The following is a 26035-nucleotide window of genomic DNA, read 5'->3' on the forward strand; positions in this document are numbered from 1 at the left end:
AGAGGTGGAAGTAGGTTCGCAGTGGCTGCTCTCGGTTGATGGCTCTTCCAACCAACAAGGGAGCGGTGCGGGAATAGTCTTGGAAGGACCCGACGGCATACTGATCGAGTAGGCCCTGCGCTTCGCCTTCAAGGCAAGTAACAATCAGGCAGAATACGAAGCCCTGATAGCAGGAATGCTCCTGGCCAAGGAGATGGGCGCGCAGAACCTCCTGGTGAAGAGCGACTCCCAGCTGATTACGGGGCAGGTGTCGGGTGAGTTCCAGGCGAAGGACCCACAGATGGCGGCGTATTTGAAATACGTCCAGTTATTGAAGGGAGCATTCAACGCTCTTGAGCTGATACATGTCCCGAGGGAGCAGAATGCCAGAGCTGACCTGCTTGCAAAGCTGGCCAGCTCAGGCAAGGGGGGTAGACAGAGGACAATGATCCAAGAGACTCTCAAAGCTCCGCGTAGATTCGTGGAAGACAACAGGGTGGATGTCCTCTAGATTTATACATCAAGGGGAAGGCCGAGGAGTCATTGCTCTTTGACCCAAGATACGCAGAGGGCGCCCCGCATCAGCATGTACGCGGGCGTGCCCGAGGGAGATCAGATGCAGGTATGCGTTTTGGCCAAGGGAGACACCTGGATGACGCCCTACAAGCGATACCTGGCGGATGGGGCTCTCCTAGTGGAGCCTGAAGAGGGTAAAAAAGTCAAAAGAAATGCCGCAAGATATACTTTGGTGGATGGGGTGCTGTTCAGGCACGGTTTCACTCACCCTATCCTAACATGCGTCAGTGGCGACGAGTGCACCAGGATAATGGCGGAGCTACACGAAGGCATCTGCGGGAGCCATGTAGGGGGAAGATCCCTAGCCTCCAAGGTAATACGCGCAGGTTTCTTCTGGCCAACAGTGAAAGAGGACTGCGCACGACACGCTCAGCGGTGCAGGCAATGCCAAAAGCACGCCGACTGGCACAAGGCGCCGCCAGAAGAATTGCGATCCATATACAGCCCGTGGCCTTTCCATACATGGGGAATCGACATCCTAGGCCCGTTCCCACTGGCAATCAGGCAGATGAAGTATCTGATCGTCGCCATCGAATACTTCACTAAGTGGATAGAGGCAGAGCCCGTAGCACAGATCACTGTTACAAGGTACAACATTTTGTGTGGAAGAACATTGTGTGCCGCTTTGGCGTACCCAGGCGCTTGATATCCGATAACGGGACCCAGTTTGCCAGCCAGCAGTTGAGAAATCTGTGCACTGAGGTAGGAATCAAACAGGTGTTCGCATCGGTTGAACACCCCCAGACCAACGGACAAGTGGAGTCAGCAAACAGAGTTCTGCTGAGGGGGTTAAAAAGAAGGTTAGAGAAAGCCAAAGGGGCGTGGGCGGAAGAGGTACCAAGAATCGCATGGGCATATCACACCACGCCCCAATCCTCTACTATGGAGACGCCTTTCAGTTTGGTGTACGGGTCGGACGCCTCTGGTCAAAACTTTGTGCTGGAGGAATCCAATGAAGAAAGGCGGGTTAACCTGAATCTACTAGAGGAGGCCAGAGAAGAAGCCAGAATCAAGGCGGAAGCAGTAAAGAGGAGAGTAGAGCGACGACACAGCTCTAAGCTAAAGCCGCGGCAGTTTCAGATTGGCGACTTGGTTATGAGAAAGGCTCACCCATACGAGTTGGAGAATAAGCTGTCTCCTAAGTGGACCGGACCCTTCAGAGTTACTGAGGCTAAGGGCAACGGTTCATACAACCTAGAGACCTTGGAGGGGGATCCCATCCCACGCAGTTGGAATGCAGCCAACTTAAAATTTTATTTCAGTTGACTTATGTAAGCAATTATGTGATCCTGCCTGTTGACCGGAACGCTGGAAACTGCCTCGTCAAGGGATCGACGTGCGCACCGCTTCAAACCCTCCGTTCCTCTTCGAGATCCACCTCAAGAACCTGCAAAGGAACAAAACGGCGCCGCTTCGGCCGATCGCACTCCAACGCCCAAGTCAGTGACCGAATCACCAAATACTAAGAGAACAGGAACCGTGCAAATTCTCTCTCACAGTGTGCTCTAGAACTCGCGAGCGTAAAGAGTATAATCTGAACGTGCGTACCTGAGAAAGTTCGTTGAGAACTCTTATATACCTGGTTACTTTCTCTCTCCTGGCAGTTACAGACTTGGACACGTGGCTCTCATCTAGTCGTACACGTGCCTTCATCTGGAGCCTCCTTGACTTGGGCGCTGCTTCTACTCTCGTTTTTGGCTAAGTTACTTATGCATGGTACTGCCCAGTGCATAGCTTAACTTGGGAGTGCGATCTCTACTGGAACTGGCGAGTTAGGGTGCCTTCATACACCTTCCCTGTGGTCTCGCCGGCCGCCTTCATAATCTGCACCAACTTCATTCTCTGGCGATGTGCTTTCTCTAGCGATCTCCAATCACTAGGTCGCCTGAGCTTACATCTGGCGACTTCACCTTTAACACGGTGATCGCCGGTTCTGGTATGCTGGAGATCGGAGCACGCCAACTTAACAATTGGCGACTTCACGAGCCCCCCGACTTCCTCCCCTTCTGCCAACCTGGCGCCTTGTCAACACACCTATACTGTAGCTGGATGCCACGTCATCACTTCCGACTACCAGGGGTTTTCAGCCTCTATCTTTCTCCGTTTGAAGTAATGTAAGGCGTCGCCAAGAAAGAAGGCGTCGCCTAGGTCAAGGCGTCGCCAAGAAGGAAGGCGTCGCCAAGAAAGAAGGCGTCGCCTGGGTGGAGGTAGGCGTCGTTGATGAACATGGCGAAGGAAAGCGCACAATATGCGAAACGTATGCAGAGTAAAGTGACGTTGCACAAATCAATTATGATATAGAAAAAGTTGGTGTTACAAGCAATGTTCAATACAATGGAAGTATCGCAAATAGGGCAAATATTACAACTCATGCAAGTCACAAAAGAGCCACGTTTCAGTGGCCATCAGAGTCAGCACTGGAAGAAGACGAAGCCCTGATCCCAGCCCGCAGAGCTCGAGTAAGTCGTGTCCTCCTTTCTTGGCTTATTTTCGAACCTGCACCAAGGGAGATAAATGTGTCAGAGGTACCATGAAGCAAGACATGCACGTTTGGAAAGCGATAAAGGCCAAAGTTTCTAGGGCAGTGACTCTTACATATGTACTTTTCGAGAGTCCCAGCGTTGAACTCCAGGCTGATCAAAGTGGCAGAGTCAAAACCTCCCGCCTCAGCAAGAATCCGGCAAGCTATTTGATCACTTGGAGCCAGTTTCTTGAAGGGTTTGGTTTTGAGGGCCCTCGCCTCTCTCACCCAGTACAGCGGAAACCCGTCCAGGGCGTCGGGAACAAGGTCAGTGCAGCAGATCTTGAAGAACCGGCCTTTCCACCCGGTGAACGAGTTTTGGAAGGGTGTGAAGAGAACTCTCCCGGGTACATTACTGAGAGTTACCCAGAGGTTGTGTCTCTGCCTCTTCACCTCAAAGAAGTGAAGAAAGAGGTCAACCGAGGGTGCACAACCCAGAAACCCGAAGAGAATGTCGAAGGCTTTGACAAAGGCCCAGCTGTTGGGGTATAACTGGGCCGGAGCAACGTTGATCTCCGTCAGCAGTTCCTTCTCGAACCAGGAGAAGGGTAGGCGCACTCCGATGGTCTTGAACACCACCTGGTAAAAGTAAAAGAAAGGGACCCCTTCGTTGGCCCGTTTGTCTCCGCATACTGGCTCCCCTGGAGTGCAAGGGAGCACAGCAATGTCGTCGTCATGCCTCCTCGCGAAGGCCCGGTGATCATAGGAACACGAATCCCCTTTGTGTTCCCTTATGGCCCTGGTAGCAAGCAAGCATGAACATTCGTCAAGAAGTTCACTCGAAGCCCAAGGGTACAGGTCCCTGGGACTGACCCTGGGAGAGGCAGCATGAGAGGACATTCTTTAACAAGATCTGGGATCGTCAAAGGCGTGTGGCCCGCCGAAAATGCAGGAGTCGAACGATGGGAGCGAAGGCTGGAAGAACCCTTCGTGAGAAAAGAAAGGGTGCAAGAAGAGAGAACGTAAGTAGGTTATGAAGAGTGAGAAAATGATGAGGATAGTTTCAGAGTTTGAAGAGTTAAATAAAGCGGTTAGAGCGCCAAACGACGCGAATGGATGCACCGCACGATCGAGCCACGCGGCAGCAGATGGAAGGGTGGCCCTGGCATCCCTGGTTAAACTCAGAACACGTCGTATCAATGGAATACCTGATGGTACGATGCGCCGTCGAAAGGGGATCAGGGGCACAGTAGGAGTCAGGATCAAATCGAATGACTGGATGTCCCATCAGCCATACAGAAAGCGCCACGTGGATCAAATCGAATGACTGGATGTCCCATCAGCCATACAGAAAGCGCCACGTGGATCAAGTTGAATGACTGAACGTCTCATCAGCTATACAAGAAGCGCCTCGTGGAAGATACGGGAAGGGCCTCGAGCTCTTCGCTGTCCCCAGGCGTCGACCAAGCCCAAGGTCAAAGTCAATGTCAAGGTAGGGACGATGCCCAAGGCGACGCTAGCATTAGACACCCGAGGTGTCGCCTGTAATGACATAAAGGACGACGCCAGCCTGAGACGTCGTGGGCGTCGCCCACCAAAATATCAGCGAGTTTGCCTCCCCGATACCCACAGGTAGGAAAGACTGTGGAGGGAGACGAAGTCGAAGAAGGTGAAGTTAATTACTGGCGTCGCATCCCTGAGACCCACAGGTAGGAAAGACCGTGGAGGGAGGCGGGACCGCCAAAACGCCAGCGAATCGCTGGCAGGGCGTTCCCCGATACCTATGGGAAGGAAAGACCATGGAGGGAACGACTCCCTCTCAAAACACTCGGCGTTTCAGACACCCGAGGACGATACGGCGCTGTTGTAGCAGGCCTCTCCTTAGGCGTGGGCGTCGGGTGCTAGGGATCAGGGGAAGGACCGTTTGGGTGTTAGAAGCACCCCGTGGACGATACGGCTCCATTAGATGAGCCTCTCCGTGGGTGTGGGCATTGGCGCGTGACCTTTCCCAGGCCTACAAGGCCGCCCGACGAAGTGAAAGAAGCGAGTATAATGCAAGCCAAACAACCAAGGCACAAGAAGGCAAAGGATGAGAATAAAATCACACAGGCAGAATTTTATGTCGCGAGGACACGAAAGCAATCATAACAGATTTCCAGAGTTATATCAAGAGTGCATATGATTCAAAGAATTACAAATTTGTCAGAGAAGGTTAAAACAAGTATAAAGGGATGGGCTGATGATCAAGGGCGGCGGCTCAATCGTCTAGCTCGAAGGGCACGACCTTTCCATCAACAATGTGGTGAGTGGAATCGCAGCTGGAGATGTCAATCCCCGGATTTGTGCAGACTGCTTGAGCCAAAGCTTCTTAGAACCCCTCCTCGAAAGTACCCGCCATCTTCTGGATGAGGGCCTTTTTGTCCTTCTCTAGCTCCTCAACGGCGGCATCCCCAGAGGCTACCTCCTTCTCTAGAGCCTCCTTTTCCACGTGAAGCCGACTGACCTCGACCTGTAGTTTTTCGTAGTCAGCCTGGAGAAGGCCCATAGCTTTGGCCTGGGTGGCCATTTCCCCTTTTGTCCGCTCCATCTCGTCAGCCTGCTTACAGCAACGGTCCTTCAAGTCCTTTTGAACTTCTGCATCAGCTTTGACCAATTCTTGAAGGCCCGTTAACTGGACTTGGAGGGCGACTTCCCGAGTATAAAAGTCAGCCTGGAGCTCCAATGCCTCTGCCAGTTGCCTCTCAGTTTCTGCTTTGGACTTTTGCGCCTGCTTCAGGGAGGTTTGGTAGGTTTCATTCTGGCATCCCAGGGTTTTCTTCTCCTCCTCCAGAGCAGTCACCTTTGTTTCCAAGGCCTGGAGAGTTTGAGTTTGTAAGGCAGCGTTCCTGGCCTGGGCGCGCCATTCAAGGGCCACCGCCAAGAAGGCCCACAAGTAGAAAGGCATGCCTTCCTTCCTGTCGGTGCCCTCTGGCAGAGTCCCGCCACTGAAGCCCCTCATTAGATGCATGATTGGAGGAGGGATGGCAATGAGATCGGGGGCGGCAGAAGCAACTATACAAAATTACAAAGCGCATAGAAGCGTGAGATGCAAGTAACGGGACACCATGAGAAACAGGGGGGGAAGCAGTGGAAACAAACGTCTGGTAAACAAGGTGTTCACAGCAAAAGGGGAGAAGGGAAGCATCTCCTTACCAAAATATGTTGTCAGGGCGTGAGCGTTGTACTCATTAGCAACAAGCTTAAGGGTATCAAAAACGATCCCCAGCCCAGCCAAGGCCTTGCTTACCTCCCTGTCAGCAGGAGATAACTCTTCCAGGGCTTTGGCCCTAAGCAGCTTAGGACGCTCCGTCCAATAGAGGGGAAAGCCGTCCAAGGCGGTAGGGTCATACTTGGCGCTGCACACCCTAAAGAACTTCCCTTTCCAGTTCTTGTAAGAGTTTTGGAAGAGGGAGAGGAGGATCCTGCCCGCGATCCCGGAAAAGCTTACCCAGAAGCTTTTCCCCTGCTTTTTCACCTCAAAGAAATGCAGGAAAACGTCTACAGAAGGGAGGATGCCCAGGTGTCCGCAAAGAATTTGAAAACCCCTCACGAATGCCCAGCTGTTGGGATGGAGCTGGGCGGGGGCAATATTGATTTCAGTAAGGAGTTCCCGTTCAAAGGGGGTGAATGGGAGACGTACTCCTACGCGTTTGAACACGGTCTGGTACATGAAGAAGAAGGGTTTCCTCTTTCTAGGTTTGTCGTCCAAACAAACAGGTTCTCCAGGCCTGCCGGGACGGACGGATATGTGGGCGTCGTGAGTGCGGCAGAAAGCATTAAAGTTATATGATCCTGCCTGTTGACCGGAGCGCTGGAGAATGCCTCGTCAAAGGATCGACGTGCGCACCGCTTATCACCTTCGTTCCTCCCCTGGATCTACTTCAAGAACCTGCAAAGAAACAACACGGCGCCACTGCGGCCGATCGCACTCCGACGCTCAAGTCAGTGACGGTATCACCAAATACTAAGAACTAGAACCGTGCAAATCCTCTCACAAACAGCTCTGTCACTCGCAAGCGTAAAGTGTATGAACTGAACGTGCGTACCTCAGAAAGTCTGTTAAGAACTCTTATATACCTGGTGGTTTTCTCTCTCCTGGCAGTTACAGACTTGGACACGTGGCTCGCATCCAACTGTACACGTGCCATCATCTGGAGGCTCCCTGACTTGGCGCCGCTTCTGCTCTCATTTTGGCTAAGTTACTTATGCATGGTACTGCCCAGTGCATAGCTAACTTAGGAGTGCGATCTCTACTGGAACTGGCGAGTTAGGGCCTTCATACACCTTCCCTGTGGTCTCGCCGGCCGCCTTCATAATCTGCTTCTCCTCCATCTTCGGCGATGTGCTTGTTCTGGCGATCTCCGACTGCTTGGTCGCCTGGGTCTGCATCTGGCGACTTGATCTTTAACCTAGCGATCGCCTATTCTGGTAAACTGGAAGTCGGAACACGCCAACTTAACAGCTGGCGACTACACGTGCCTCCCGACTTCCTTCCCTTCTTGCCAACCTGGCGCCTTGTCAACACGCCTTCACTGTAGCAGGATGCCACGTCATCATACCCGACCACCAGGGCGGTACATTATACAAATGGGGATCCCCACGGTGAGCTTCCAGGTCCTGGAAAGTGGTCAGGATGGTACACTCGTTCAAAAGCTCGTCGGGGGCCCATGGGTAGTAGGCTTTGTAGTTGGACTTGGGGGTCTTGGGGGAAGAATCAGGCTCCGCGTTTGTGCGCGTCATGGTGTAAATAAATAGCTGAAGAAAGAAGAGAGGAAAAAGGTTTTAGCAAGTGTAGCCATGACAGGAAAGGGAGTGAACCCCTGGAAACATCACCCACGCGAGAGAACCCAGAAGGAAGGAGAAGGGACAAAGAAGGAAGGAGAAACGGAAGAACACAGTGATGCATGAATATTAACAGTCCCAGGCAGTTCAATAAATCATGCAATGCGACGAAAGGGAAGAATCGTGAGTACTCGAAATCGTACCTTTGCTATCGGAGTGAAGGCAGAGAAAGGGGGTTTGAATGTAACAGTGGGGTGAGCACGGGGTTTGGGGATAACTTAAACGTTACATTTCGTAACCCAAGAGGTGCTAAATAAGAGCCGTGAGATCGTGCCACGTGTCAAAGGATCAATTGCCCAAGGGAAACGCAAGGGTCTCTAGAGGCTGGCCGTGCGATGGGCTACGTGGCGCGCGATCAAGGGTAGTGGTTCTTAAATTAGCAGTTCTATGGATCGGAGTTGGATTAATACACCACGAATAAGTGATGCTTACGAAAAAGGGGTGGAAGAATTCATACAATTCGCAGAACATAATGCCGTTAGTTGTAATAATGGAGTAAGAATAAGGTGTCCTTGTGTCAATTGTTTGAATGGAAGGATATTGAGTGTTTCCGAAATTAGAGAACATCTTTTGTGTGATGGATTTTTGAAAAGTTATACAACATGGACGTGGCATGGTGAATTGTTAGACTTGCCAAGTGTGCGTGGAGCTTCGGAGGAAGTTCATTTCTCAATGGATGATAGATTAGAAGACATGATTCGTGACGTGGGAGCAGAATCATTTGCTAATGTAGTTTTTGAAAATATGTCTAATGATGCAGAGACTCCTTTGTATCCTGGTTCAACTAACTTCACACGATTATCAGCAGTGTTAAGGTTGATGAATTTGAAGGCAATGAATGGATGGACCGACAAAAGTTTTACAAAATTGCTTCAATTGCTTAAGGACATGCTTCCAGAAGGAAATACCTTGCCCAATCGAAATTATGAGGCGAAAAAAATACTTTGTCCAATGGGTATGGAGTATAGAAAAATACATTCATGTCCTAACGATTGTTGTACCGCCCTGGTGGTCGGGTGTGATGACGTGGCATCCTGCTACAGTGTAGGTGTGTTAACAAGGCGCCAGGTTGGCATAAGGGAAGGAAGTCGGGGGGCACGTGTGGTCGCCAGTTGTTAAGTTGGCGTGTTCCGATTTCCAGTTTACCAGAATAGGCGATCGCCAGGTTGAAGATGAAGTCGCCCGATGTAGATTCAGGCGACCTAGTCATTGGAGATCGCCAGAGCAAGCACATCGCCGAAGATGAAGGAGAAGCAGATTATGAAGGCGGCTGGCGAGACCACAGGGAAGGTGTATGAAGGCCCCTAACTCGCCAGTTCCAGCAGAGATCGCAGTCCTAAGTTAGCTATGCACTGGGCAGTACCATGCATAAGTAACTTAGCCAAAATGAGAGTAGAAGCAGCGCCAAGTCAGGGAGCCTCCGGATGATGGCACGTGTACAGTTGCATGCGAGCCAGGTGTCCGAGTCTGTAACTGCCAGGAGAGAGAAAGCCACCAGGTATATAAGAGTTCTTAACAAACTTTCTGAGGTACGCACGTTCAGTTCATACACTTTACGCTTGCGAGTTACAGCTGACTGTGAGAGAGGATTTGCACGGTTCTAGTTCTCTTAGTTTTTGGTGATACCGTCACTGACTTGAGCGTTGGAGTGCGATCGACCGCAGCGGCGCCGTGCTGTTTCTTTGCAGGTTCTTGAGATAGATCCCGAAGAGGAACGGAGGTGAGAAGCGGTGCGCACGTCGATCCTTTGACGAGGCAGTCTCCAGCGTTCCGGTCAACAGGCAGGATCATCAGGCGCCCACCGTGGGGCCGTGTAAAACTTGCTCCCATCCACAGCGTGAGTTCTTGGAAGTTTTCGAAGTTTTCTGCGCGGTTGCGTGCTGGTGCAACTGTCGTTCGCGGTTTCTTTGAATTTCGTTAGGTGAGTTTGCGTTTTGAACCGTTCGTTTGGCTTTTCGATCGGTGGAGTAAGGTTTTCTGCTGCTTACGCGTAATCTGTTTGGTGGAAGTTCGAGTTCTTTCGTTTGTTTGGTTGTTCGCGGGGAAGTGGTGGTTTCTGGCGAAGTTGTGGTTTTCTTTGAAGGCTTACGGTGTTCTTGAGTTTTCTTGCACCGTTTCGCACTGTTTTCTCCGGTTGATCGCTGATTCGATCGAGGCTGAAGTGTTGTTCGCTGCATTCCTGTGATTCGCTGAAGTTAATGAGAAAAATGAGAAGCAATCGTTCCAGTCCCGTGGTGCCTGTCGCTGCTGAAGGCGACACCGCCATGACCATGGCGCAGATGGCAGAGATGATGCGCTCGTTGCAGGCAACTGTGGAAGCCTCGCGCGTAGAGCAAGCGAGGATAAATGAGGACCTGGTCGCCTCTCGCGCCAGGAACGAGGAGCTCAGCAAGGTGACTGAGGAGCTGCGTCGAGCCCTTCAGGAGCAGCAAGGACGTTCTTCTGCTGAAGAGGTGGCGCCGTCGACGCCACCTCGTGTTTTCCCAATGCCTTTTGTTCAGGCGATTACCGACACGCCTATTCCCACGAGCGTGGTTCCGGTTAAGGCTGTCTTTACCGGCGTGGAGGATCCAGAGGCTCATCTGACCACGTTCCACACGCAGATGATGCTGTCGGGAGGTTCAGACGCCGTCTACTGCAAGATGTTCGTGAGTACGCTCCAGGGAACGGCGATGGAGTGGTTTGTGAGCCTGCCTAACGGCCACATAACCAATTTTCAACAGTTCTCGAAAATCATTGTCGAGCAGTACATTGTGAATAAGGCACCGCCCAGGGTGTCTTATGATCTGTTTGATATAAGGCAGTACCATGGGGAGTCCCTCAGAGACTACCTCAATCGCTTCGGAGCGCAGATGGTCAGATCGCCGGCCAAGGATGAAGAAATGCTGGTCTATGCCTTCAAGAAGGGCATGCAGCCAGGGCCATTCTGCGAGGCCTTGATCAGGGCCCATCCTGCGACGTTTGCTGAAGTCAAGCGACTTGTGGTGGCCCACATCGCCGACGAGAGTGAAGTCGCCGAGAAGAGAGGCAGCGTGGCTCCCACCAGGCCACGCTCCCAGACCAGGATCCAGCCGCAGAGGGTGCTGGAAACGGCGGCGGCGGCCAGAAAAGACCAGAGGACTCGCCATACTTACGACAGGAGAAACAAGGGAAGAAGCCAAGCGCGCCAACAACCAGCACGCCGGGATTACAATCGCCCGCCTAAGCACAAATTTGTCATGGGACTAGCGAACCTGATCGCTATCCCTAACATATCTGCTAGGTTGAAGGCGCCTGAGAAGGTGGGCGACAAGGTGCTGGGGTCAAAGCCGGACGCCTGGTGCGAGTTCCACCAATGTTTTGGCCACACCTTGGACTCGTGTTTGTCTTTGGGATATCAGCTCGACGATCTGGTTAAGAGCGGGTTCCTAAACGACTATCTGCTGGATAGGAGGACGGGGGAAGCGTCGAGTTCCCAGCCAGCAGGTGGAGAAGCCCAACAACACGAGATGCCTATCCACGGGGAGATCCACACCATTGCAGGGGGTTTCTCAGGTGGCGGATGCACCGCATCGCAGAGGAAAAAGTATGCGCGATCGGTGATGACAGTGGACATGTTTGAAGATCACTCGCCGGAAGTGGACATTACGTTCACCAAGCAGGATCTTCGGGACGTTGTGCCTCATGACAACGATCCCATAGTTATTTCGTTGGTTACAGCAGGGAGGAAGGTCCATAGAGTTCTGGTGAACCAAGGAAGCTCGGCAGATGTGATGTTCTGGCCGACTTTCACGCAGCTGGAATTGCCCCTTGACCAGCTAAGGCCCTATGGAGGGTGCTTATATGGGTTCGCTGGTGACCAGGTGGAGGTCAGGGGGTACATTGAGCTGAGAACCACGTTTACAGATGAGGCTGGGTCGAGGACGGAGAAAATCAAGTACCTCATCGTAAACGCCCCTTCAGCATATAACATCCTGTTGGGAAGGCCCACTCTTAACAGGATAGGTGCCATTCCGTCGACTCGGCACATGAAGGTGAAGCTGTCGTCCGTGGAAGGGGTGGTGATCACGATTAAGTCTGATCAGAAAGAAGCTAAAAGGTGCTATGAGAATAGCCTGAAAAACAAAAGATCAGTGAGTTATGTAACAACCAACCCACCTCCCGGTGTGAAGCCCAGACCGCCGGTAACAGAGGAGGCTGCCGGAAGGGATGTAGAGATGGTAGACGTTGAGCTGGGGGAGAGGAATGCTGGCCTGGAGGAGGAAGAGGCGCGGAATCACCCCGAGGAAGCGAGGGAACAGGGAATCGCCAGGGCGGTGATCGCCAGAGAATCCAGGCCTAAACCTGTCGAGCAGTGGCTCGAGAAGGAGATCGGAGGGAAAATCTTCAAGCTCGGAAGATCTCTGGAGGTCGATCTCCAGGACCAGATCGCCAAGGTGATTGAGCGGCATCTGGACGCATTTGCGTGGTCCGCTTCGGACATGCCCGGGATTGATCCCGACTTCTTGTGCCATCATTTGGCGATGGACAACATGGTGAGACAAAGGAGAAGAAAATTCAACGAGGAGAGGAGGCAGGCGATCAGGGACGAAACACAGAAACTCCTCGCTGCAGGCCACATCAGGGAAGTCCAGTACCCTGAATGGTTGGCAAATGTCGTACTGGTGAAGAAGAGTAACGGGAAATGGCGCATGTGCGTCGATTTCACCGATCTGAACAAAGCTTGCCCAAAGGATTCGTATCCTTTACCAAGCATTGATGCCCTGGTTGATAGTGCTGCAGGGTGCAAGCTGCTGAGTTTCCTGGATGCCTTCTCGGGCTATAATCAGATCAAGATGCATCCCATGGATGAAGAAAAAACAACCTTCATGATGGAGAGGTCGTGCTACTGCTATAAGGTGATGCCGTTTGGGCTGAAGAACGCGGGGGCCACGTACCAGAGGCTGATGGATCGAGTACTTGCACCAATGCTGGGAAGGAATGTGCAAGCCTACGTCGATGACATGGTTGTGACCTCGCAGGAGAAAAGCAAGCACATTGCAGACTTGGAAGAATTGTTCACGACGATCGCCAAGTTCAAGTTAAAGCTCAACCCGGAAAAATGCATTTTCGGCGTGGAGGCTGGAAAGTTCTTGGGTTTTCTCTTGACTGAAAGAGGAATAGAAGCCAACCCGGACAAGTGTGCCGCCATCTTGGCGATGAGAAGCCCGGCTACGGTAAAAGAAGTCCAGCAGCTAACAGGTCGGATGGCAGCCCTATCTCGCTTCATGTCAGCTAGCGGAGAAAAGGGGCATCCCTATTTTCAATGTCTGCGGCGCAATAATAAGTTTGCTTGGACGAAGGAGTGCGAGGAAGCTTTCGTCAAACTGAAGGAGTATCTGGCGAGCCCGCCGGTTCTGTGCAAACCGCTGGCGGGAATCACTCTCAGGTTGTATTTCGCTGTGACTGAGAGGGCGGTGAGTGCGGTGCTCGCCCAGGATCAAGATCAGGCTCAGAAGCCTATTTATTTCGTGAGCAAGGTGTTGCAGGGCCCAGAAACGAGATATCAGGCCCTGGAGAAGGCTGCGCTGGCTGTGGTGTTTTCGGCGAGGAGGTTGCGCCACTACTTCCACAGTTTCACAATACTGGTGATGACTGACCTGCCCATCCAGAAGGTCTTGAAGAAACCCGACGTCGCGGGAAGGATGGTGAAGTGGGCGGTAGAGTTGTCAGAGTTTGATATTAAGTACGAGCCCCGAGGCCCGATCAAGGGGCAAATCTTTGCAGATTTCGTGGTTGAGCTCTCATCAGAGGCGACGCGGGTTGAAGGAGACGGTTTCCGTTGGGTACTTTCGGTGGATGGATCGTCGAACCAGCAGGGCAGCGATGCTGGAGTCATATTGGAAGGACCCAACGGCGTGCTGATTGAACAATCTTTGAGGTTTGCCTTCAAAGCCAGCAACAATCAAGCAGAGTATGAGGCGCTGATCGCCGGGATTTTGCTGGCCAAGGAGATGGGAGCTAGGGTGCTGATGGCTAAGAGTGACTCGCTGCTAGTCACAGGGCAAGTAACCGGCGAGTTCCAGGCTAAAGATCCACAAATGGCGGCTTACTTGGCGTATGTGCAGGAATTGAAGAGTTCCTTTGCCTCTTTTGAAGTAGTACATGTGCCCCGAGAGCAGAATGCCCGAGCTGACTTGCTTGCTAAGCTCGCCAGCTCAGGCAAGGGGGGTAGGCAGAGGACGGTGATTCAAGAAACTCTAAAGGCGCCAAGGGCATTTGTAGCAGATCACCTGGTCCTTCAGATAAGCAGGTCGACGGAGAGAGCAGCGAGAAGCCATAAGTCCTTGACGCAAGAAACTCTGAGATCGCCGAGAGTTAGAGCATGTCGAGGAGAGAAGGTGGACGTGATGCAGGTCTGCGCCGCCCATGAGCCAGACACTTGGATAACGCAATACAAACGGTGCCTGGCAGATGGCCTCCTCCCGTTGGATCCGACGGAAGCTAGGAAGGTAAAGAAAAATTCCAGCAAGTATACGTTGATTGATGGCGATCTGTACAGGTTTGGGTTCACTCACCCACTCCTGGAATGTATACACGGCGAGAAGTGCACGAGAATCATGGCGGAGCTCCACGAAGGTATATGCGGAAGCCACGTCGGGGGTCGAGCTCTGGCCGCGAGGACTCTCCGTGCAGGCTACTACTGGCCATCCATGAGAGGAGATTGCAAGAAATATGCCCAATGTTGTAAACAATGCCAGCAGCACGCCGATTGGCATAAGGCACCTCCCGAGGAGTTGAAGTCGATCTATAGCCCTTGGCCGTTTCATACTTGGGGAATCGACATCCTGGGACCTTTCCCGCTGGCGATCAGGCAAATGAAGTACTTGGTGGTGGCGATTGAGTATTTCACCAAGTGGATTGAAGCAGAACCAGTGGCCCAGATCACCGCACACAAGATCGAAGGTTTTGTATGGAAAAACATCGTGTGCCGGTTTGGAGTGCCTAAACGCCTGGTGTCAGATAATGGGACGCAGTTTGCAAGCCACCTGTTGAAGAAGCTTTGCGAAGGGGTGAGAATTCAACAAGTGTTTGCATCCGTCGAGCACCCTCAGACAAATGGCCAGGTGGAGTCAGCTAATCGGGTGTTGTTGAGAGGTTTGAAGAGAAGGCTTGAGAAGGCCAATGGAAGTTGGGCTGAGGAGGTGCCCCGTATAGTCTGGGCGTACCACACCACCGAGCAGTCAGGAACCCACGAGACCCCGTTCAGCTTGGTCTATGGGTGTGATGCCATGATTCCAGTGGAGATCCAGGAGAGCTCGCCGAGATTCCAGAACTTCGTAGAGGAAGACTCGAATGAAGAAAGAAGGCTGAACCTGGATCTGCTGGATGAGGTCAGGGAAGGGGCGAGGTTGAAAGCTGAAGCTGTGAAAAGAAGGGTTGAACGAAGATACAACTCAAAGGTGATGCCAAGGCAGTTTAGAGAGGGCGACTTGGTGATGAGGAAGGCCCACCAGTACGAGATGGAGAATAAATTGTCACCCAAGTGGACGGGACCGTTCAGAATAACCGAGGTGCTCGGGAATGGGGCCTACCGCTTAGAGACGCTGGAAGGAGGGGCGATCCCTCGCACCTGGAACGCCACACACCTGAAGTTGTACTATAGTTAAGAGCTTTGTAAGTAAAGACAAACACAAATGTTATGTTACAATGTCTCTGCTAAAACAGTTTCAAGGGGGCACTCTTTTTTCCCTAAGGAGGGTTTTTAATGAGGCCACCCAATAAAGAAGAGTTTTTGAAGTATAAGGCGTTTTCAGATTGCATGTTTGCTTTTTTCCAAAAGTTTTGAAGAAAAACCTTGTCGCTTGTACGTGATTTAAGGCGAGAAAAGATATATCGCATGCTTTCTAAAAAGTTTTAAGTCCTCATCGTTTTTCGGCGATTGGAGGCACCAGTTAAGTTTTAAGTCCTCATCGTTTTTCGGCGATTGGAGGCACCAGTTAAGTTTTAAGTCCTCATCGTTTTTCGGCGATTGGAGGCACCAGTTAAGTTTTAAAGTCCTCATCGTCTTTCGGCGATCGGAGGCACCAGATGAAAGACCTCAACGCCCTCGCGCGTCCTGAGGCAAGTTAAAGACCTCCTCGCCGTCGAGCGAGTGCAAGCGAGAAAGAGAAAAGGTCCTCAGTGCATCCAGGGGGGAGGAGATGTACACCCTGGGCAAGTTGAGGCACCAGATAAAGTCCTTCTCGCTGTTGTGCGAGCTAAGGCCAGTTAAAGACCTCCTCGCCGTCGAGCGAGTGCAGGCGAGAGAAAGAAAAGGTCCTCAGTGCATCTAGGGGGGAGGAGATGTACGCCCTGGGCAAGTTGAAGCACCAGATAAAGTCCTTCTCGCCGTTGAGCGAGTTCAGGCGAGTTAAGACCTTCTCGCTTATATGCGAGCTTAGGCAAGATAAATCCTTCTCGTCTCGAACGAGTTCAGCCGAGGGTGGAAGAAGTATGGAAGGTGGCTAAGGTAGGTTCGAAGAGAACGCCTGGTCAGCCGGTCTTTGTTCTGAAGTCCAGGAGGGTAAAGAGAGATCCCTAAAGGCGTCTCTGCCCCATGCGAAGGAACGATTGCCAAAGCATGAGGCCAGGAAGAGCTAATGGTACCAAGAGTTCTTGGCGATCGGGAAATATTAAACAGCGGCGAGAAGGTTAAAGGACTTCTTTGATAAAGCAGGTCGAGTGGGACGTTGTTTGAGCCAATAATTGTGTTACAGTTCGATGCTTGAAGGGTATTCTTGTGATAAGGTTAGTTGCTTTAAGAGTACAAGTGGGTTAAAGTGATTTTTGCTTGAGTTTGAAGTGGTTCAAAGCAGTTAAGTCAAAAGGTCGTGTTTGCAAAATCGTTAAGTTATATCCGACAAAGTTAAACATGCAAAGAAGGTTAAAGCGCTTAAAGAAGTCAAGAGAGTGAATACCCAAACTTAGTCGTTGAGATAAGTATTTGCTAAAGGCATACATACAGGAGTTTTTATAGAATAATACAAGGGAAATCATAAAAGTAGCAGATGAGGTGGAGTTGATTAGTCTTCAGCAGGAACGACCTTTCCATCTACTACTTCGTTGTTCAGCGACACCAGGCTGAGATCCAGATCGGGAAATAGGCAAGCGAATTGTTCCCGCGCAGCTTCGAATCCAGCAGCCAGAATCTGAGCAGAATTTAGCTTGAGTGCTTCGTTTTGCCCCTGAAGTTCCTCAATCCGCTTCTTGAGGTCTTCGGTTTGCTCTTTCAGCTCTTTGTTCTGCTGTTCCAGCTCTTCAACCTGTTTTTTAAGTTGTTCGTTGGTCTTTTGAGCCTGGAGAAGGTCTTCAGTAACCTTCTTGGAGTCCGATTGTGCTTGGGCCAACTCAGCGGCCATCTTTCCCTTCTCTTTGTTGGCCTCGACGAGATCAGCCATGGCGTCGTCCCTCGCCTTTTCTACTTGCCCAAGTAGTTTCTCTCGGTCGATCGACCTCTGCTCCAGTTTTTGCACCTTAGCGGCGTCAGCTTGAATGTGAGCCTCCAGGTCGATCGCCTTGGCGCGAAGAGGCACGATTTTGCTTTCCAGCTCGACCTTCTCTTGGGCAAGATCGTGAACTTTGCGGCGAAGGTCAGTAGCCTCCTTGCGCGCCAGCCTGAGCTCGGTACTCATTGCATCCTCCACCCGGGAGTGTTCGATTTCTGCGAGCGTCAGGCTGAAGGACAACTTCTCCACCTCGATCTTCATAGTGCTGTTTTCGGTTTTGAGGTTGAAGAGGTCATCTTGGAGCCTCCTGGTTGAGCCTTCCACAGCCCTGGTTATAATCGCTGGGATGTCCTCTGCTATGGTTTTCAGTTTGGCAGTCAGAGGTTCCCACATCCTTGTGACCTCAAGGGGAAGGTTTGCTGCTTGGAGAGGCGCCAGGTGGGCTTGTTGTGGGTTCTCGTCGCCACCTTCCTTAGCAGGATCTTCGGTGTTTGCTTCCTGGCGTGGCGACGGGATCGGGGATTCGGTGATTAGAATCGGAGAAGTATGAGCAACCTCATCCCCGATTGGAACATCTCCTGCAGCGAAGGCGTTTGAAGGGGGACCCCCTCCGGCTGACACATACGGTGTAGAGGCGCTCGGGGGGTCCTCCAGGAAATTTGGCTCTTGGGCCTCAGCTGCAGGTGGCGCAGTGGCCAGTGGAACCGCTTGGACTGGTGAAGAAGGAGCCTGTGGTGTTGGCGAGGATGGAGGAGGAGCAGGCGTTGATGGTGGTGTCGAGCTTGGAAGAGGTGGTGGGGCAGGTGGTGAAGATGGTGCCACCCTTTTCCTCTTCGTAACGAGGCCATCCTCGGTGACCTCGTCGTCCTCTTCTTCCTCCTCATGGACGACTTGAGGGGCTTTCCTTTTGGGTCTCTTAAGGACCAATTTTTTGCGTTGAGCGGGCTCCTTGGGTGGTGATCGCCCTTGGACAATGGCGGCCTCCACCACCGAGTTGGGCACCGTTTGGGAACCGGTTGCCAACCCGTGGTTTCGGGCGAGTGACTTTAGTTCGGTGAGCATGTTCCTGGGCAACATGTTGTCTGCAGGGGACGGAGATGCATGGGTTAACTCAAGGAAAACAGATAAGTGCATAATGTAATAAACAGCAAAGCAGGTGATATGTGCAGAAAAAGTAAAGCCAAAGTCTTGCGCATAACGCACAAGACGCCCAGAAACAGTTAAACAGGAGCAGTATTAAAGCAATAGTTCAAATGACCTAACCTATTTGAAATTCTAGCTGATCTTCGTAGAATTCAAAGCTGATCAGGGAGGTGGTGAGGAAAGTTATATTGGCATCCGCCACCTTCTTCCAGAAGAGACAAAGGTCTCTGTCCAATGCTCCCATGCTATCAGGACTTCTGGGCCTCCTGAAGCAGCTCTTGGACTCCTTTTTCCCCTTGTCCACCCAGTACAAGGGGAAGCCATCAAGAAGGGAGGTGTCCTTGTCGTTTGCACGTACTTGGACGAATTTCCCCTTCCAGTCTTTGTACGATTGCTGGAAGATGGTAAAAATGGATCTCCCAGCAATCGCATTCAAGCTGACCCACAGGCGATCTCCTGGGTGCTTGGCTTCGAAAAGGAACAAAAACACGTCCACCGACGCGGGCAACCCCAGGTGGGCGCACGTTACTTGGAAGGCTCGAACAAACGCCCAGCTGTTGGGGTGGAGCTGGGCGGCAGCAATGTTGAGCTCGGTAAGAAGTTCCCTCTCGAATCGGGTGAGAGGGAACCTGAGCCTAACCTTCTTGAACAGAGTCGTGTAGACAAAGCAGAAGGGCCCGTCGGCGCTTACTTTGTCATCAGCACACACGGGCAGGTCGGCGGGGCAAGGCAGCACCATCATCCTTTCGTCGTGCTCCTTGTGAAACGACTGGTAGATCTCGTCCCCCTTAGTCAGCCGCAAGACTGCCCCCGCAGTGTTCACAGAGGATATTTCTTTCAGAAGGGTTGAGTTAGCCCAGGGGTATAAAGTTTTGAAGTCTGGCGGAGGAACGGGAACTCCTCCGGCGTTAGATGGAGTCGCCTGGGCCAGGGCAGATTGGGAAGACGCAGGCCTCTCAGCCTGCGAAGAGGGAGCGCCACGAACTTGTGTTGAGTCGTGTGCTTGTGAAGGAAGGTTTCGTGCTGATGGAGGGGGGTTCGGGGTAATCTTTGTACGAGTCATGATAGCAACTGCAAAGGAAGAAGAAAGGAAAAATGATCAGGGGGTTACAGAGGCTGACTCGATCATAGAAGGAAGGTGAAAAAACGAACGAATGTAAGTTCGTTGCGACGATCGACAAAGCCCTAAGTTACGCAGAAGGAGAAATGGAAAAACAACCCACAGCGTATGCACCAAGCAGTTACAGGATGATGCAAATCGGTGAAAATGCAAGGAAAGCCAGCAGATGAAGGAAAGTAGTTACCTTTCGATCAGGAAGACGATGCAGGAAGATGGTGATCTCGAGCGTTGAGAGTTTTCGCAGAAGGAAGTTAGAGCGTTTGCAAGCACGAAGAAAGTGATGGAACAGTGAAGCGAAATGGGTTTAAGGGTTTTTTGAAATGGGTTTAGGAAGCGCAAACGGCAAATGAAGAGAGCCGTTGATGAAGCCACGTGTCGAGCGATGAGTGAGGGGTTTGGTGGGGCGTTAGAGCAGCAGAAGGTACAACCGCTTGGAATTCTGCATCAAGGCCACGTAGATCGGTGTTAACGAAGGCTCTTTCAGTCTTTTCGCTAGACAAGTCTTCGCTTAAGACTGGGGGGCTTGTGTACCGCCCTGGTGGTCGGGTGTGATGACGTGGCATCCTGCTACAGTGTAGGTGTGTTGACAAGGCGCCAGGTTGGCATAAGGGAAGGAAGTCGGGGGGCACGTGTGGTCGCCAGTTGTTAAGTTGGCGTGTTCCGATTTCCAGTTTACCAGAATAGGCGATCGCCATGTTGAAGATGAAGTCGCCCGATGTAGATTCAGGCGACCTAGTCATTGGAGATCGCCAGAGCAAGCACATCGCCGAAGATGAAGGAGAAGCAGATTATGAAGGCGGCCGGCGAGACCACAGGGAAGGTGTATGAAGGCCCCTAACTCGCCAGTTCCAGCAGAGATCGCACTCCTAAGTTAGCTATGCACTGGGCAGTACCATGCATAAGTAACTTAGCCAAAATGAGAGTAGAAGCAGCGCCAAGTCAGGGAGCCTCCGGATGATGGCACGTGTACAGTTGGATGCGAGCCACGTGTCCGAGTCTGTAACTGCCAGGAGAGAGAAAGCCACCAGGTATATAAGAGTTCTTAACAAACTTTCTGAGGTACGCACGTTCAGTTCATACACTTTACGCTTGCGAGTTAGAGCTGACTGTGAGAGAGGATTTGCACGGTTCTAGTTCTCTTAGTTTTTGGTGATACCGTCACTGACTTGAGCGTTGGAGTGCGATCGGCCGCAGCGGCGTCGTGCTGTTTCTTTGCAGGTTCTTGAGATAGATCCCGAAGAGGAACGGAGGTGAGAAGCGGTGCGCACGTCGATCCTTTGACGAGGCAGTCTCCAGCGTTCCGGTCAACAGGCAGGATCAATTGTATTTTATACAGAAATGAGTATGAAGATTTAAGAAGATGTCCCAGGTGTGGTTTGTCACGCTATAAGGTTAAGGTTCGTCAAAATGATGAAATTGATGAATTGACAAAGGAAGGTCCTCCTGCTAAGGTTGTTTGGTATCTTCCGATAATTCCAAGGCTTAAGCGTTTGTTTGCAAATGCAGATGACGCTAAAAACCTTAGGTGGCATGCAGATAATAGAAAATGTGATGGATTACTTCGTCATCCTGCTGATTCTTTGCAGTGGAAGAATATTGATAAAGAATTTCTTGAATTTGGAAAAGAATCAAGAAACTTAAGACTTGGATTGGCAACTGATGGAATGAATCCCTTTGGAAATTTAAGTAGTAATCATAGTTCATGGCCCGTTTTGTTAGTGATTTACAACTTACCTCCTGCGTTGTGTATGAAGCGCAAATACATGATGTTATCTATGATGATCTCTGGTCCAAAACAACCTGGAAATGACATAGATGTTTATCTTAATCCATTGATTGAAGATTTGAAATTATTGTGGAATGAAGGGGTTGATGTGTTTGACGCGTTTAAAAATGAATCTTTCCGATTGCATGCGATGTTGTTTTGTACTATCAATGACTTCCCTGCATATGGGAACTTGTCAGGTTATAGTGTGAAAGGCCATAGAGCATGTCCAATATGTCAAGACAAGACATCTTATGAGCAGTTGAAACATGGAAGAAAAACCGTGTATCTTGGGCATCGTAGATTTCTAAAGAAATATCATCCGTATCGTCGATTGAAAAAAGCTTTTAACGGATACCAAGAACATGACATTTGTCCCACTCCCTTAAGTGGTGTTGAAATTTATAAAAAAATCAAAAATGTTAATGTGACTTTTGGAAAAATGAAGAAGAAGCAAACGGTTACTGAAATATGGAAGAAGAGATCAATCTTTTTTTATCTTCCGTATTGGTGTAAGTTAGATGTTAGACACTGTCTAGATGTAATGCACGTAGAGAAGAATGTGTGTGACAGTCTAATAGGAACACTTCTGAACATTAAAGGCAAAACAAAGGATGGTGTGAATGCACGTCTGGATTTGATTGAAATGAATATACGAGAGGAATTGGCACCGAGAGAAGTTGGTAAACGTACATACTTGCCTGCAGCGTGTTACACTTTGTCAAAGAAAGAGAAAACAAGTTTTTGTGAATGTCTTAAAGGTGTTAAGGTACCACAATGCTACTCTTCAAATGTGAAGAGTCTTGTATCTATGAATGATTTGAAACTAATTGGCTTAAAGTCACATGATTGTCACGTTCTAATGCAACAATTATTACCGGTGGCTATTCGTGGAATCTTGCCCAAAAATGTTAGGCATACAATCACTCGACTATGTTCATTTTTCAATTCCATATGTAGTAAAGAGATTGACTCTCAGAAGTTGGATGAACTTGAAGAAGAAATAATTGTTATCTTGTGTCAACTCAAGATGTTTTTTCCTCCATCTTTTTTTGATATTATGGTACACTTGGTTGTTCATCTTGTAAGAGAAATCAGATTGTGTGGGCCAGTTTATATGCGATGGATGTATCCAGTTGAACGATACATGAAGATTTTGAAGGGATATGTGAAGAATCAATGTCGTCCAAAAGCTTCCATTATTGAAAGATACATTTCAGAAGAATCTATTGAGTTTTGTTCTGAGTACATGTCAAAAGCCAAATGTATAGGAGTTCCCGAAAAAGGTTGGCACTCTCGTAGATTCATAAGTAAATCTTCAAGAGGTGTACATGTCATAAGCAAATCTAGAGAAGAGGTTCTGCAAGCACACTTGTATATCTTGAATAACACTGATGAGGTGTTACCATACTTAGATAAACACAAAGACATTGTCAAATATAAAAATCCAAGACAATCAGAAAAATGGGTGTTAATTGAGCATAACAAAACTTTCATGTCATGGTTTAAGCAACAAATAATGAATGATCCATCAGCATCTGAAACATTAACATGGCTTGCAAACGGTCTCAAATTTGATGTTTTATGTTGTTCTGGCTATGAAGTAAATGGTTGTTTGTTTTACACAAAGTCTCGAGATGATAGGAGTACAGTGCAAAATAGCGGAGTCACCTTGGAGGCAGAGTCTATGCAGTTTTCAACTGCAAAGGATCAAAATCCTGTTGTGGGATCAATGCCTTATTATGGTGTCATAGTAGAGATTTGGGAAGTTAATTATACCAAGTTTACTGTACCTGTTTTCAAATGCAAGTGGGTTGACAATAAGACTGGTGTCAAAGTTGATGAATCAGGAATGACTTTGGTTGACTTTCGAAAGATAGGTTATCATGACGAACCATTTATAATGGCACATCAAGCTTCCCAAGTTTTCTATATCCAAGATCCTACGTCTAACCACTGGTCTGTTGTGCTACATGGAAAAAAACAACATAATGACCCAGAAGATACAAACAATGACATTTGTGAGATTGAATCACTTACAAGAATGACCATCAATAAAGAGTACGAGGATGTTGCTGATGTTGTACATGCAACTCGAAATGATCATGATGAAGGAATATATATTTGTATGTACATGTGATTCATGTTTAGTTTTACAATATATTTCATTTTCATTATATTTCATATTCTTGATGCTTATTATATTTTTTTAATAATAGGAACATGGCAGATGATAAAGTTTCCCATTCAAAAACTGGTAAAGGACCTACAAGATTGAAGAATATGTTTAAGAAGATAACTAAAGATGACAAAATACCTTTGTCTATTGATATCCACACTGGTGTGCCCACTGGGCAACATGCAAAGAAATATAGGAGTTATCTCGGAGTACTTTCTCGTGAAAGGATCTCTATCTTAACTCAGTCCTGGGATCACGTGACTGACCACGAGAAAAACATGATTTGGCAAGATATTCAGGTATGTAACTGTTTTTACTTTGCTAAATCTAAAGTTCTTTTATACTCTGTTTTTGTTTATGAACTAATTCTTTCAAACAATGTAGACACATTACAACATCCCGAATGTGGAAACCTTGAAAGCGAAGGTTCTTTCAGATGTGGGTGTCAAGTTTCGTCAGTTTAAATCAAAATTGACAACAGATTATATATATGGGAAAAGGAAAGAAGAAAATCCTTGTGCAAAATATGCATCCATTGATGAAGAAACTTGGCAGCAGTTTGTCAATATTCGACAAACTAAAAAATGGCAGGTTAGTATCACTTTTATATTTGAATATAGTTTATATTAACGTATTACTAAATTTTGAGTGTTATGATAGGAGGTTCGAAACAAAGCAAAAGCCAATCAGGCACATAATGATACCCCACACTTATTCTCTCGTGGTGGTTATAAGTTGCTAGAGCAGAGGATGCTTGAAGAAAAGATTAAAGCACGTTCTACTTCCATTGAGGAAATGAATAGTGTAGATTCTTTAAGACCTCCATCCCCACCACTCCGACATGAGATGTGGAAGGGTGCCCGTATAAACACATTAGGGACATGGAGTTCTAAGTCTACAGAACAAACAGTTGAACGCATTGTAAGTTTGACAATTTCTTTTCAATGTGTTATTTTAAATTCAATGTGTTGAAGTTTGTCAATTTCTTTTCATTTGTTTTTTATCCTTCCTGTTGACCAGAACGCTGGAACTTGCCTCGTCAAACTTGGATCGACGTGTGCACCGCTTCAACCTCCGTCCTCCGCCAAGATCCACCTCAAGAACCTGCAAAAGAACAGAGCGACGCCGCTGCGGCCGATCGCACTCCAACGCCCAAGTCAGTGACCGAACCACCAAATACTAAGAGCAATAACACTCAAGAACTCTCAAGGAACCGTGCAATGTTCTCTCTCACAGTATGCTCAAGAACTCGCAAGCGTAAAGAGTATAATCTGAACGTGCGTACCTCAGAAGTTCGTTGGGGAGCCCTTAAATACCTGGTTACTTTCTCTCTCCTGGCAGTTACAGACCTGGACACGTGGCTCGCATCCAGTCGTACACGTGCCATCATCTGGAGCCTCCTTGACTTGGGCGCTGCTTCTGACTCTCTTTTTGGCTAAGTTACTTATGCATGGTACTGCCCAGTGCATAGCTAACTTGGGAGTGCAATCTCTACTGGAACTGGCGAGTTAGGGTGCCTTCGTATACCTTCCCTGTGGTCTCGCCGGCTGCTTTCATAATCTGCACCACCTTCATCTCTGGCGATGTGCTTGCTCTGGCGATCTCCAATCACTTGGTCGCCTGGGTTTACATCTGGCGACTTCATCTTTAACCCGGTGATCGCCGGTTCTGGTATGCTGGAGATCGGAACATGCCAACTTAATAACTGGCGACTTCACGAGCCCCCCCGACTTCCTCCCCTTCTGCCAACCTGGCGCCTTGTCAACACGCCTATACTGTAGCTGGATGCCACGTCATCACTTCCGACTGCCAGGGCGGTACACAAGCCTCCCAGTCTTAAGCGAAGACTCGTCTAGCGAAAAGACTAAAAGAGTCACGTCATCTACGTGGCACTGGCGCAGAATTCCAAGCGGTTGCACTTTCTGCTCCTCTGACGCTCCACCAAACATTCCCCATCGTTCGACACGTGGCTTCATCAACGGTTACCTTCAGTTAACGTTTGCGCAGCCCAAACCCATTTCGAAAAACCCTTAAACCCATTTTCGCTCCACTGTTCCATCACTTTTCTTCGTATCCTCAAACGCTCCAACTCTCTTCTGCAAAAAAAAGCTCTCAGCGTTCTTCAACATTCTGAATCACCAACATTCTTCATCGCCTTCCTGATTATAAAAAGGTACTTCCTTTCCTTCTTCTACTGGTTTTTCCTGCATTTTAACCGATTCGCATCATCCTTTAACTGTCTGGTGCTTACGTTGTGGGTTGTTTTTGCGATTTCTCCTTCTTCGTAACTTAGGGCTCTGTCAACGTCACAACGAACCTACGTTCGTTCGTTTTTCACCTTTCTTCCATGATCGAGTCAGCCTCTGTGAACCCTGATCATTTTTCCTTTTCTTCTTCCTTTGCAGCTTCAACAATGACTCGCTCAAAGATCACCCCAAATCCTCCTCCTTCATCACGAAACCCTTCCTCACGAGCACACGACCCA

At 49.4% G+C, this 26035-nt stretch overlaps 1 protein-coding gene across 1 annotated transcript; it reads left to right on the plus strand.

Moving 5' to 3' along the window:
* The first annotated feature begins 8284 nt into the window (after positions 1 to 8284).
* LOC150023135 (uncharacterized) lies at positions 8285 to 24475 on the plus strand. The gene is made up of 6 exons (XM_090297730.1): positions 8285 to 8891; positions 20918 to 23507; positions 23591 to 23849; positions 23935 to 23988; positions 24211 to 24354; positions 24452 to 24475. Exons 1-6 carry the CDS (start codon positions 8285 to 8287, stop codon positions 24473 to 24475), a joined length of 3678 nt encoding a protein of 1225 aa, XP_090153856.1.
* Positions 24476 to 26035: the final 1560 nt, after the last annotated feature.

The sequence above is a fragment of the Phaseolus vulgaris genome, chromosome 11 (assembly GCF_051622355.1).
Source record: "Phaseolus vulgaris cultivar YP4 chromosome 11, ASM5162235v1, whole genome shotgun sequence".
NCBI lineage: Eukaryota > Viridiplantae > Streptophyta > Magnoliopsida > Fabales > Fabaceae > Phaseolus > Phaseolus vulgaris.

Bases quoted from the DNA above. Each gene is read 5' to 3' on its own strand.
- LOC150023135 (XM_090297730.1), top strand. From the start codon at position 8,285: ATGGATCGGAGTTGGATTAATACACCACGAATAAGTGATGCTTACGAA. The intron at 23,508-23,590 runs GTGATTCATGTT...TTTTAATAATAG, and splicing joins ATATATATTTGTATGTACAT to GAACATGGCAGATGATAAAG. The intron at 23,989-24,210 runs GTGGGTGTCAAG...GTGTTATGATAG, and splicing joins AAGCGAAGGTTCTTTCAGAT to GAGGTTCGAAACAAAGCAAA.